The 13,237-nt window shown below is 34.5% G+C and overlaps 1 protein-coding gene across 1 annotated transcript; it reads right to left on the reverse strand.

Annotated features, from left to right (window-relative positions):
• Positions 1-2,602: 2,602 nt before the first annotated feature.
• On the reverse strand, positions 2,603-3,497 carry LOC148939740 (uncharacterized). The gene has a single exon (XM_089106967.1). The coding sequence runs from the start codon at positions 3,452-3,454 to the stop codon at positions 2,603-2,605; it is 852 nt and encodes a 283-aa protein (XP_088963093.1). The 5' UTR covers positions 3,455-3,497.
• Positions 3,498-13,237: the final 9,740 nt, after the last annotated feature.

Genomic DNA, 13,237 nt, shown 5'->3' on the forward strand with positions numbered 1-13,237 from the left:
GCTAAAAGTAGATCGTAGAAAGGTTGTCTAAAATACAATACTTTTATTCATTTAACATATAATATAATCGGATATATTCTGTCTACTGGGACTGGCTGCCCCAAGTAGACCACAAGTCTCAAAAACAACAATAATATATAAATAAGATACAGACACTTACAATGATCCGACAAAGTCCAAGGTATTTCTAATGAGAAAACAAACGGGCAGAGGTTCACCCGGCAAGTCAAAAAGTCTGCCTTCAGTCTCAAAAATCGGGGTATATATATGAAAAACATAACCACGCCCTTCCGGTAAATTGACACATTTAGCCAGGAAATTGGTTATTGAGCAAGTTCCCTCCAAGCCCATACATTCCACGATTTGTATCCTTATCTTAAAAAGTGGTATTTTGAAACTTTGTTTTCGCGTCTTAATATATTTTTACTCAATTAATAATTAACTAAATTAGAAAGCTTTACCACAATACTCCCCATTTAAAAAAGAATTGTCCCAATTCTCAATGTTTTACTTTTAAAACAACTTAATTTCGTTTAAAGCTATTATGCTGCCATCTTTGGGTCATTGTGTGCATCTATCTTCAATGGGCTTCCTTAGGGCTATGTTTCTGGTCCCATATTGGCCATGTTCCTTTTTTTTGTCGAAGGATTTCAATTTGAAATTTATCCTTGTTTCTCTTTTTCTCTGTCTCTAGGACTGACGATTACTCTTTTACCCTCTTCATATGCATCTTCTGTTTTACTTGACCCCAAGTGGTTTAAATATAATATTAATGATTTTTCTAAAATTGGATTACAATTTTTTTTAGACTAGTTATTGAATTTTTTGATTTTAAATTGAATTTATATTAATAATTTCATTTATCTGTGCAACAGGGATGATATAATATTTATATTTCGTTTTATAAATGAATTGGCAAAATTTAATACAATATTTTTATTTTTAAATTTTAACATATATTTTTTTTTCACATATTTCAATAAAATAAGCTCTGTGGCTATGTAGCGCATTATCTAGGTCTAAACTAAGTTCTGTTTTTATCTCACTTTCTGACGAACTTGTAGTAAAGTTTGTATTACTGCTATAGTTTCCAAAATATCAGTTGATTGAGTAAGCGATGATAGTATCAGGATATATTTGAACTGGTTTTGAAATTTGCTACTTTCCAAAAATGCGTCAAAGAAATGATTGAGAAATGGATCCAAAAAGATGTTATGAAAAATTTGATTTCCAAAAAAAAATTAGCTAAGGCTGTATCTAAAATAAATATTCACATTAGTATACATATAAAGCATAAAATTTTACATATAGGGGAGACCCACCCACGTTCATCACTTTTTTAGAAAATAATTTTTTTCTACTATGCTTGTCAACCTACAGTAAACTTTTTCCCACCAAAATGTACCTACACATTCAGGACATCAAGCAAAATTTTGATATTTTTTTTAGCCTATCAGTTATAGCCATAATTCAAAGAACAATGACCTTGGTCAGATATGGTGAACCTGTACGACCCCGGTACAGCTTCGCCATCCCCCGGTTCTGGTTCGCCAAGCATTGAAAACCACTTTTAAAAAAATCAGAAGAGCCAACCTCATTTAAGAATATGTTTAATACTCATCAGCTATTGGTATAAGAAAATTTAATACAGGTAATTCGTATCACATTTGTCTGATCATTTTATTTTGTATGCGGAAAGATCGACACCAAATGTCAGCTTTTCTGATTGCCTTTTAGTCCCTCCGCATGAGAAGGGTTGATCAAGTTTAATTTCCACTGATTGTCTCTCTACAAAAGCCTGTTCATCTGTATAAACAAACTTGTTTGGTTCAACCTTTTTGAGAAATTTGACATCAAGATCATCACCATTGATTTCTAGCACTGACGCAACATAGTATGTTTTCCCGCTTCTTTTTCCATCGATTCCAGTGAGAATGAAATCACCGACTGTAATCTCTCCAGATATTTCAGTTTCAGCCTCGACATCGCCAACATTCAGACTCTCGTCACTGCAACAATCAGAATCAACTACAAAATCTTCAGAGCTGCGTTGATACTCAACTGCTTCGCGAAACAGCTTCCGTTTTGGAAATTTATATTGCTTATCAACTGTCTTGCTTAGTTTCTTCATTTCTAGCACTTTGTGTTTCTTATTTTTCTTTTCCACCTCTCGCTGAATTATTTCTTTTACTTGAGTATCTGTTAGGATTTTTGCTTTCTTTCTATGTGCAGTTCTTCTTTTCTGCTTCCTGAGGGATCCTTTCGGCAATGGGCACAGATCTATAATTTCTGAATAGCTATCGTTAACAAAACCAGACATTATAGCAGGCAGCTGTTCTGGACTTGAGTTTCTCAGGGCTGGTTCACTTGCACATAGTGCTTCTGAATATCGCGCAGAGTTACCTTCTGAGCTGAAAGGGGCCAGTGGTGGTACTTCTGGTCTATCGGAAACGGATGAACTTAGGTATTCGTGGTCTTTAAAAATTTCTGGGTTGAATGGATGAATTCCTGTGCAGCGGAACCCGCTGATTATGCTTTCTTGAGTAACAGCCTTGAAGTAAGATGAGCCAAGAATTTCTGCAACATTAGCAATGGCTAATGGTTATGCAATGGCAATGGCAACATTAGCAATGGTTTTGCATTTGTTTCTGCTCATAAAAGCTGCGGCTTCTCGATTGTAGTATGCCTTAATCGGAAACATAACGGAGCGATCCAGAGGCTGCAGTTTATGAGTCGTATGTGGGGGCACGGTTAAAAGATTAACACCGTTCTCCTTAGCCAGCTCATGCAGATCGCTAGAATATCTGGTAATATGATTGTCCAAAATAAGAAGAACTGGTTTTGATTTTGTTGGTTTTACTTGACTAATAAAGTGGTTCAGCCAAATGACAAAGAGCTCGGTCGTCATCCATCCAGAAGCTTTTTCATTTCCGAACCCAATGGTCCCTGGTGGAGCTCGCTTTAGTAGGATATCAGGGCACGTTTTTCTGGGAAAAATCATCATTGGAGGAACTGTATTTCCAATAGCGCTAACACAGATACAAAGCGTGATATTCTGCCCTCTTTCGCCAGACGTTACCTTTCCGACTTGCCTTTGGCCCTTTTCAGCAATGACAGTGCCTGGTTTGTGAACAGTCGATAATACTGTCTCATCGACGTTCCAAATATTTTCTGGGCCAAAGCAGTGACGATCGTATAGAGTCCGAAGATTGTTAAAGAACTGCTGAACTGTAAAGCGGTTGAAGGCAGTAGGCCTAGCCCTTCCCAGACTGGTAGCTTCTGCCTGTCGGATTGTAAGCTCGGGGTGTCGCTGCATAAACCCCCTATACCAATCCTCTCCCGCAGCTTGATTTTTCTCACCACAAGTCCATGAATCTAGAATTTGAAGCTGCTTCGACATGGCGTATTTGTAACAAAGTTGACGTAGCTCGAGTGGTGATAGTCCATAATGCATATGGCATATTATTTGCAGGTATTTGACAAGAGCCCGTTCTTGTTCGTCGGTAAAAATTCTAAGAGTGGCGTATCGTGGTGAAAAAAAAGAGAGAGGCAAACCTCTAACCTCCAGGCCGTTCTTGCTGATTCTTTTCACATAATCTCGTAAGGTTCCACGAGGAATCTGGTATTTTCTTGAAGCTGTTGCCTTTGGAACTTGCTTCTCAATGACTTCTAGCACAGCTTCACGAAGCAGTTCTGGTTCAGTCGTACCTTTTTTCCTTTCTGTAGCAGGCTTTGGCGTTCGCATGATGTCTGAAAACAAAAGAAAATATACTATTAATAAAATACAGAATAGGGCACCAATATGCTTGATGTAACATTGAAGATTTTTGCAGAAGAAGTTTAGCCTATATGTCCAGTCTTAAATTTTTCAAAGTTTTTAGCCTTGTCTTTTGTCATGATGTATAACCTACTTATTTTGGCAAGGAAACAACATTGACTACTTCAAACTTTAGAATATGTTAGTTGGATTGCCCAGTTTGTTTTTGACAGAAATATAATGTGTTCTGAGCTTGAAAGATCAAATAAAATTTCAAGAGGTCTTTTTTACGTAGTAACCTCAAGGTAATACGTTTCGTCTCAATATTCTTTGTCGAATGTTACATCAACATAACAAACTCTTAAATTTCGAATCAATGTCTCAACTTCTGGGCATGCAAATCGACTCGATCCAATTGTTTTTATCCTATTATTATTGCCAGTAACAACTATTCATTTAGATAGGCTAGTAAAATACAGAATATTACTAGTAAAATACACAATATTTCTGAAAAATAAAGAACTAGTAAAATACAGAATAGTATAACAACACATAACAAAATACTACAATGAAAACAAAATGAAAGCTCACCAGCCCAGGTTCGCCAGCCATGGTTCGCCATACCCTTGGCTGGCGAACCTGAGCAGGAAATTTATGGCGAACGTGGGCAAAGGGTTATCTACATGAAGTTTTGATCTAATCTGTAATTCTTGATAGATGGTGCCAAATGCTTTTGAGGAGAGTGGTAGCATAAACTGAAAGATATATTAGGTAATAGACAATTACCAAATCTTTTAAAATAGCTCTTGAATAGCTTTTTTTCTAAGACATAAAATATAGCATTCTGCAGGAAAAAGATATACCAATTATTAAAAAAATTTACTTACAACTGAAGGCAAATTCTCTGCACTAATAAAGTATTGCTAGTAGATGGCTCTTCCATTGGCAAAGTTTCCTGGGTTTTGAACACTATGTGTTCGAGTAATTTTGAAATGACGAACCTGGGCCGTGGTGAAGGTGAGCTGGTCTCCCCTATAGTAGAAAGAAAACTCAATTTTGTAAAGTTTAATTCTTTTCATTACTTTTTTCTCTTTTAATTACTCCAAAAATAATATCTCGCTTCAATCGAAACGTTATGTTTCTTGGTGGATCGTTCTTTTCAAACTTAATGCTTAACTGATTATTTTACAAAAAATATTAATACTTTGACTCTAGGTCAAACATTTACATATAACATTACATCACTAGTTAAAATTTAAAGTAAATTAAAAACATAGTGTATACACAAGCATTGTGTAATAAACTTACACAAGCATTGTTAAGTAACAAAACTTAGATACAACATTTATCAAAAATGCATTTGGTTAAAGTTTTAAAGGTTGTTTTAAAACACCCAATATTAATTTAACTATACAAAAAGCATTTTTTTTTCACAGTAGATTTCTCACAAAGAAGCACTAAAATGTGGTATAACTCTTTTTTTTCCATTAGCAAAACGCTCAAAATACCAATTTAATTACAATCAAAAGTATTACTACTGTCATAGCAAAGAATTCGCTTCACTATTTATCGCATCTTTTACTTTCATATTTATGCACTCGTAGTGCAAACCGTTGTATATGATTGCATATGAAAGTTCTTTTTTTAAATTAAATAATTTCTTTTCGATAAATTATGGTTTCTTGTAGACAGGGGTTTTTACATCCATTCTCCGGGGTTTGAAGCTTTCTATAATATAAATATTTAAAAATATATATAATCAAACCCATAATCATTAAAGCAGTTAGGAAATATTTCCAAGTTCTGGCTAATAAGCCTTTATAATTAGTGGTTCTTTCCACTTCCGTCTAGGTAAGTCTTTTTTTCCGGGGAGCGATTTATTGTTCATTTCTTAGTAACACGAGATCGCAAATATAATTACAGTTCTATTCGCTATGATGCGCAAAAAAAAAATCACACTATGTCTATCCGCCACGCGCTACGTGTGCTCAAGGGTTGTCTAAAACCTAAGACAAGTTTTTTTTGCATAATACTAGGTTTAACTGTAGTAATTCTCATATTCAAGGTTTATCCTTTTCTAAAAGAATATATATCTTTTTTTTCAAAACTATATTCAATAATAGCTAAATTTTTAGGTTGAGAATCAGTTTTGAAAAAGCTTGAGATGGAATTTTCTGACTTTTTACCTTCTTATTTTGCCCTCACTTCAGTAATATCAATATGGTGCTTGATCACCATAAAAAGCGCCTGGTAGGTCCATCAGCAGTTTTCCTTGTGATTCTGTTCAAGCTAATAGGTTTATTAAGAACACGAGACACAACAATATATTATGTATATCTACACTTTTTATTTTGTAGCTAAAATCTTCCCATAGGCTCTACCCTTTAGTAAAAAGGTGGTTCTTTTCCAAGGAATATATCCTTATCTCCATATTTCTTTTTTTCTTACGTACGGTAGTTTTTTTTTGTTTTTTTCTTAATACATATAATCGAACATGACTGTTTTAGCTTTAACTTCCCAACTTTAAGTTGTCTTGCCTTAAATTTCGACTTCAAATTGCGTCCTTTTGTCACCCAATTTCTTTTACTTCGCTTCCGTCTGGCTATATTTTCAACTTGAACCCTTTTTTTTTCTTTTTTTCGATATTTCAGTGGAGCCTAAGTATTTTTTCAAGTCTTTTCTGCTTTTTCAGTAAAATATATCTTTTTTTTAAAAGCCTATATTTATATATTCCATGTTCTTTTCCAATGCCCTTCATGATCAAATTCATTATCTCCATATTTCTAAGAGGTGGGGGGTTGTCTAATTTTTGCATCCTGTATTTTTTCGAAATTATTCAAATTTTTTCTTCTAAAGTTTTTGTGTTAGAAAAGTACTGAATTTTTCAGCTAATTTTTTTGAACCTTTAAATTAAGTTTTGCATTGCATTTGCTAGTTCTCATTTCTTCCTTAAAATGCAACTTTTACGATATATTGGTTGCCAATTTTATCCTAGCTTTAAATACCATTTTATTTGCCAAAGAAAGAGAGGCAATAATTCCCTTGCAAGGCTAAATAACTTTGAATTCGGTGCTCCGTATCTGCGGTTTATTGATAAGCTTGTATCTGGGAGAATTACAAGAATAAATTTACGTTCATTACTGCGAGTTTTTTTGTTGTAAAAGGTTATATTTTATTTTCAATTAAAAAGTGGATACGTTTAGTTTCTGTTAGGGTTCGACGGCTTGGGATTTGGGTGTTTGGGTTGGCACAGGTGAAAACCAATTGTTTAAACTAGGGATCTCCTGTGCCAATTCGTTTTCTTAGATCCAATACAACGCTAGAGTTAAAACTATTATCTTGAACTACTGTGGTTTTCTTGTGACGACGGGGTTAATTTTTGGCTGAATTTTAATGGATTTAGTCTTTGGCTTTTACCTCCCGGTAAGATTTTTTTTTAGGTCATAATTTTTTTTTTACTTTTCGTTTCCTTTACCTAGCACTCTTTTTGCTTTCTAAGCTTACTCTATGTTTTGCTTAAGCCTTTATATTGCTTCTTTAAAATTTCTTTTTTTCCTCTACTTACCATTTGTAACTAGTAGAAAAAAATATTTTCCCAGACTATAACTATTTATAATAATATTACAGATAGCTTGTACATGCATTGCGCAATTAATGTAAACTCTTGCTGGTTTTCCTATTAATATTATTCTAAAAAATTCTTAAAAAAAACAGATTTTTTTTTTTAATTATTCCCCCTAAAAATAATTTTTTTCGATATAAATATAAAGATAATCGAATTTTAATGATTATTCTAAATATGTATAATTTAATTAGGTTCACTACACCCTTTTAAAAGTTACGTGGCCTTACTTATTTCGATTAAAAAGAAAATATAGATATTTATTTAGTGGCTTTTATTCTCGTTTGATTTTTATTTAATATTTTTTTTGTTGTTATTATTGTTTCATTCAAATATTAATCTGCTGGGGGCTGGGCTTCTTCTGCCTTTCTCCGTTTTCTGGTCCGAGTTCTGGACTCCAAATTTTTGCTTTTCTTCTTTATAATATTGGCAAGTTTTTCCGTGGTTTCTATAGTGTGGTTTACACGGCTCTGAGTCCGAGTGCTGTTTTGTTGCCTCGTCAAATATCTTTAATCTTTGTTTTTCTTGATGTTTGGCCTTTTTCATAAGTGTTTTAGCAACTTGTGCTGCTGACAAAGGAAGTTCTTGCTGCCCCTTTGGTTTCTTTACTGTTCTCCATAATTTTTCTCTCAAAGAAGGTTTTCTTGACGATGGCCCAGGCTTAGCTATATCGGTTTCTGTCCAAGAATTTCCGGTGTCATATTCTGTTAGCTCGCGTCTTTTAGATCGCGTTCGTTCCAAAAGCCATTTTTACACTATGACTTTAGGTGATTCTAGTGTATGAAGATAAGACAATTCTTTGGTTTCTTCGAATTTTTCTTTCTTTTGGGATTTTACTTTTGGTTTATTGTGTCTCAAAACAGTAGGTCGTGTTTGAGATTCTTCTCTGTCGCTTTCATCGCTAGTATCCGATGAATATTGAAATTTTCCTTTTTTCTCTTGTTTGTTGTGGAAAGTTTGCAGCCAAGACTGGGCCAAATATTCCTTCCACTTCTCCCAACTGTTGTGGTCGTTAAAAAGGTCATAAAATTCATATCGTCTTCTGATATATACTGGTGAGATCGTGTCCTCTATTTCTTCTTCTGAAAGTATAGGCTCTGTTTTCCACGTTTTTGAAAAATATCCCTTTTTCATTCTATTATGGTGCACTATTTCTTCCTTTTCCTTATGATGATGTTTAAGAACATATGTTAAGTTATTTGGTAGAATTTTTGTTATCCTATAGGGTCCGTCCCATTTTGGTTTTAACTTTTTTATATTCGTTTTTTAAACATAAACCAAATCTCCTAAACAGTAACTCGTTTTATTTTTGCTTGTTCTGTCATATTTATCTTTTTGTTCTGTTTTCGCATCTTCCAGATTGTGTTTAACTTATTCCATAGCTTTTTTCATTCGCATCACCATCTCTTGCTTATATTGGTCTAGGTTGTAAAATATTCTGTCATTTTGTATTTCATCTAAACAAATTTTGGGATCTCTTATGTGTTGCAAAAAAAATTATGTTTCTTTTAAGGTACGCGAAAAAGCCGTATTTATTTCAAAGACTACAAATGGTAAATGTTCATCCCAATTTTCATTTTCCTCTCTTGCATGTATTCTCAGCATGTAAGCTAATTCCCTATGCTTACGTTCAACCTTCCCATTAGCTGCTGCAAGGTAAGACGAGGTAAACCATCGTCTAACCCCCAGATATTCTGTAATTTCGTCTAATAATTTGGCTCTAAAACATGGCCCATTGTCGCTAAGTAAAACTCTAGGGAAAATTCCGTGTTCCAGAAATAGGCGATTGACCAAAGCTTTCGCAATGGTTTTTGTCTTTTCATCTTTAATTGGAAAAGCGTATAAATATGAATTAAAATGGTCTACTATGGTTAGTACACACCTGTTTCCTTTCCTGGAAACTGGTAAACTTCCCCCGGATCCCCAAATGTCTCTTGACATTATTTCTCCTACCCCTGAAGGGGTGGGGTATTACCTAATTCAGCCATAGGGGTCTTCGGTGGCGACTTTTTTTTGGTGCACTCTTGGCAGCTTTGCATAAAAGCTCTTACTTTGGAGTACACTTTTGGAAAACAAAAATTTCCATTCAGTCTCCCCATAGTTTTTGCTTCTCCCATATGACAGCCAATCGTTGCATCTGCCATCTGTAAAACTTCTCCTTCCAGATATTTTGGAATTACTGGAATAATTTTTAATTCATTTCTTCTATATTCTTGCAATGGTCTATTGTATCTTACTAGAAGATTTTCACTTTTGTTCAGATCAAAATTATCCAAGTCCCTGAAAAAATGTTTGAAGTTCTCCGGCAGTTCTGTTTCTCTTGATAAAAAGGATTCCATTACTACACAAAAATCTATTTTATTTTAATGCTTTAACATATCTTCATTAGATAGTATTTCTATCCATTACAGTTCCTTCTGGATGGTTGCTATCACATTTGTTTCGTTATCTGGATTTCGTGATAAATAGTCTTGTAAAATATTTGTACGGCCCTTTATATATATTGGAGCATATGAATATGCCTGCAGACGCAGTATCCACCGTGTCAGCCGGGCTGAAGTATTTTGCATCGTATATAGCCAAACTAATGATTTTGTTCTAAGCGTAAAATAAATTTTTTCCAAGTAGAAAATGTCGAAAATATTCTGTAAATACTAAAACTGATATACACTCTCTTTCAACTGTCGAGTATTTTTTTCTGCTTCCATCAGTGACCTACTGCCACATTGAACTATTGATTCTACTCCTTCAGAATTAATGTTTAATTATATGGCCCCTATACCGTATCCCGAAGCATCTGTTTGCAAACAGAAGTCTTGTGACAAATCTGGAAGTTTTAGTATTGGTGCCAGTAATAATTGCCTTTTTATTTCATTTAGAGCTTGTTTTGCTTCCGTTGGACATTGGAATTTACCTGACTTCTTTAAAAGGTTCGTCAAAGGTTATTCTATTGTGGCATAATTTTTAATATATCGTCTGAAATAGCTTAATAACCCACAAACTGATCTGCAGCTTTTGATTTTTGATCTTTAGGAGGCTGTATATTTTCTATGACTGTAAATTTTTCTGGATTTGGTGAAATAGTACCTTGGTTTATCAGGTGTCCAAGAAATACTAATTTTGGTACTACTATTTTCAACTTTTCTGGTTTTAATTTTAAGCCTGCTTTTTCAAACTTTTCCAGTATTTTTCTAAGTCCGACCAAGTGGTCTTCCAAGTTTTCATTAAACAGAATTACATCATCTAAATAAGCCAAGGTACCTTTTTTCCTTTCTGGTTTGTTATCTTTTAACACGAAATTCATTTGGCAACTAAAACAATTTGGAGTAAATGATAAGCCAAATGACACACATTCAAGCGTGAAAAGTCTCCCATCGTCTTAGATTAAGGTAGCCTTATGCTTAGTTTTTGCATCTAAAGTGATTTGCCAATATCCTGCTATTTAATCAAAGCTAGTGTAATATTTTGAACCCCCTAAGGCATCTAAAATGGAATCAATTCTTGGTAACTTCATCACGTCTTTAATCGTGACGGCGTTTAGTGATCTAAAGTCTATACATAGTCTCCAGGTGTTATCTTTTTTTCTGACTATTACTAATGGAAAGCACCAATCACTAATGCTTTCTTTAATTATACCCTGATCTTCCATTTCTTTTATTTGGCTTTCTAGCCATGGCTTTAAATGATAAGGTGTTTTATACGGTGACTTTTTGATTGGAGGACCCTCTGTTGATATCTTGTGCGTGATTAAGTGAGTTAATCCGTAATCTGCTGTGTGTCTGGCAAAAGTCCATTTAAAATCCCAAAGAATATTTTCCACCCTAGTTTTTACGTTTTCCGGTAAATGTTTTAAATCAAATCGTTGCCAAAAATCCGTTTCCGCTATTCCTTACTCTTTTTGTGGTTGCGGTTTTAATGAGGATAAATTTTCGTGGCTAGAAGTGAAGTTTACGCTTAATTCTAGACTGTTTAGAGATTTTATTTCTGAATTTGAAATCTTTTCTACTGATCCAAGTTCTATCTGGTTCAGTTTTATTTTATCATTACTTAGATTTGATAGTTTTAAGTATGTTATACCATTTTCAATTTTTATAACTTGATTTTCCACGAAAATCATTGGGTATTCTTCTATGGTATACCCCCCTATCACGGCATCCATCGTTTTAACCTTTCCATCTTTTTCATTTAATGTAGCTAGAACTTGAGCTGTCGTTACCCCTTCTATTGTGATTTTTCCACTTATTTTTATGTTATAATTCGAATCTTCACTTTCTTTATTTGTTGTTACGCAAATTTGCCTATTACTTTCATTTGCCTGGTTTATTGTGATTGTATTGGATATGGGTTCCCATAAAATCCCATATTTTCTGATGACATCTACTCCTAGAATACAAGGAAATGGTAGCTGCTTGCATATTATTACTGTTACTGTTATTTCTTTATTCCCTGCACTAAATTCTAGTGGATATTCTCCCAAAACTGTCAGCTTGTGCCCTGTCACTAATGTTAGGGTATTTTGGCATCTGCTTACTCGATTTATGACACTAGGAGGAAACCTTTTAAAAACTTCCTCTCGAATTAATGATTTAGATGTGCCTGTATCTAGTAAACATGGTAAATTTTGAAAACACTCAATTTTAAAACAACGCAGAATTGGTAGATTATTATTATTTGCATTTGTGTCACAACATTCTAAACTATATAGGGGTCTCTGTAAGGAAACAGCTCTGCCGACCCTTACAGGCTGGTTTCTCCGTTCAAATACCCACTGTTTATCCAAAAATTTCTGGGATTATCCCAGTTTTCTTCAGCGCTGCTACTTTGACCCTGGGTATTGTTAACCGTTTGCCTTCTGGGCCTAAATTCAGGAATATTATTAGGTGTTTGCCAAGTATTATTTGTTCCCTGTCTTCCTAAATTTCTGTCCCCCTGCGTTCTGAATTCGTGTCTTATCTTGTACGTCTGGTGTTCTTTGCGTATTCTATGCCAGCAATCTGCTGCATAGTGGTTTGGTTTGCTACAATAATAGCAATAAAATGTTCTCTTAAATTGTTTGTTTGTTTCCTGGTTATTTCTAAATATTTTTGATCTGTCTTTGTTGGTTCCCCAACTATCTCTCTTTGGTGGGAGAGGGTGCCCATATTTTCTATAGTTATTAGCTGCTAATCTCTCAAGGTCGTGGAATTTGTCAGCTATCTCCCTAGACAGCGACCCTCGGCCTCCGTCGCGCCTTTTTGGTTCACGATTCGGCTCCTCAAAGTTCACCCTTTTCTGTCCCCTTTCATATTTTTTATTTTCTTGGGCTCCTGTGTTATTTATTGACATCTGGTCAAACTTTTTCATAGCCTCGTCAATTTTTACCTCTGTTTCGACTAGTATTATAGCCTGCTCTAAATTTTCAGTTTTTCGCGATAATATTAGTCTTAATAACTTTTTTGGTAACTCTTGGGTAAAAGTATGTATTTGTACTTTCTGTACTGTCTCGTCATTTCCGCAGTTCTCTAATTGTAAACACACGGATCTACAAATTTTGTCTGAATAGTCCCTGATACTAGTTGAGGTATCGAATGTGACTACCTCTGTTCTTAGACTCTCGGAGATGCTTATCTCAATGAATCTTGTTTTAAAAGATTCAATTAGAGTACTGATGTCCTTGGGCTCTTTTTCCTTAATTGCCTCAAAATGTTTAAGGGCGCTTCCCTTTAATCTGGCTGGAACGCGTTGCTCTTTGACCTTATCTTCAAATGATTCAGTTAGTTCGTCGAAAATTTTTAATTTTTCGATAAACTCATCTACATCTGAATTTCCCGCGTATTCTGGTATAATTTTTGCAATTTCAAGTACTGTTGATAGAGAAG

This window comes from Artemia sp. Qi Xiang Cuo, chromosome 21, assembly GCF_049724085.1.
Source record: "Artemia sp. Qi Xiang Cuo chromosome 21, ASM4972408v1, whole genome shotgun sequence".
NCBI lineage: Eukaryota > Metazoa > Arthropoda > Branchiopoda > Anostraca > Artemiidae > Artemia > Artemia sp. Qi Xiang Cuo.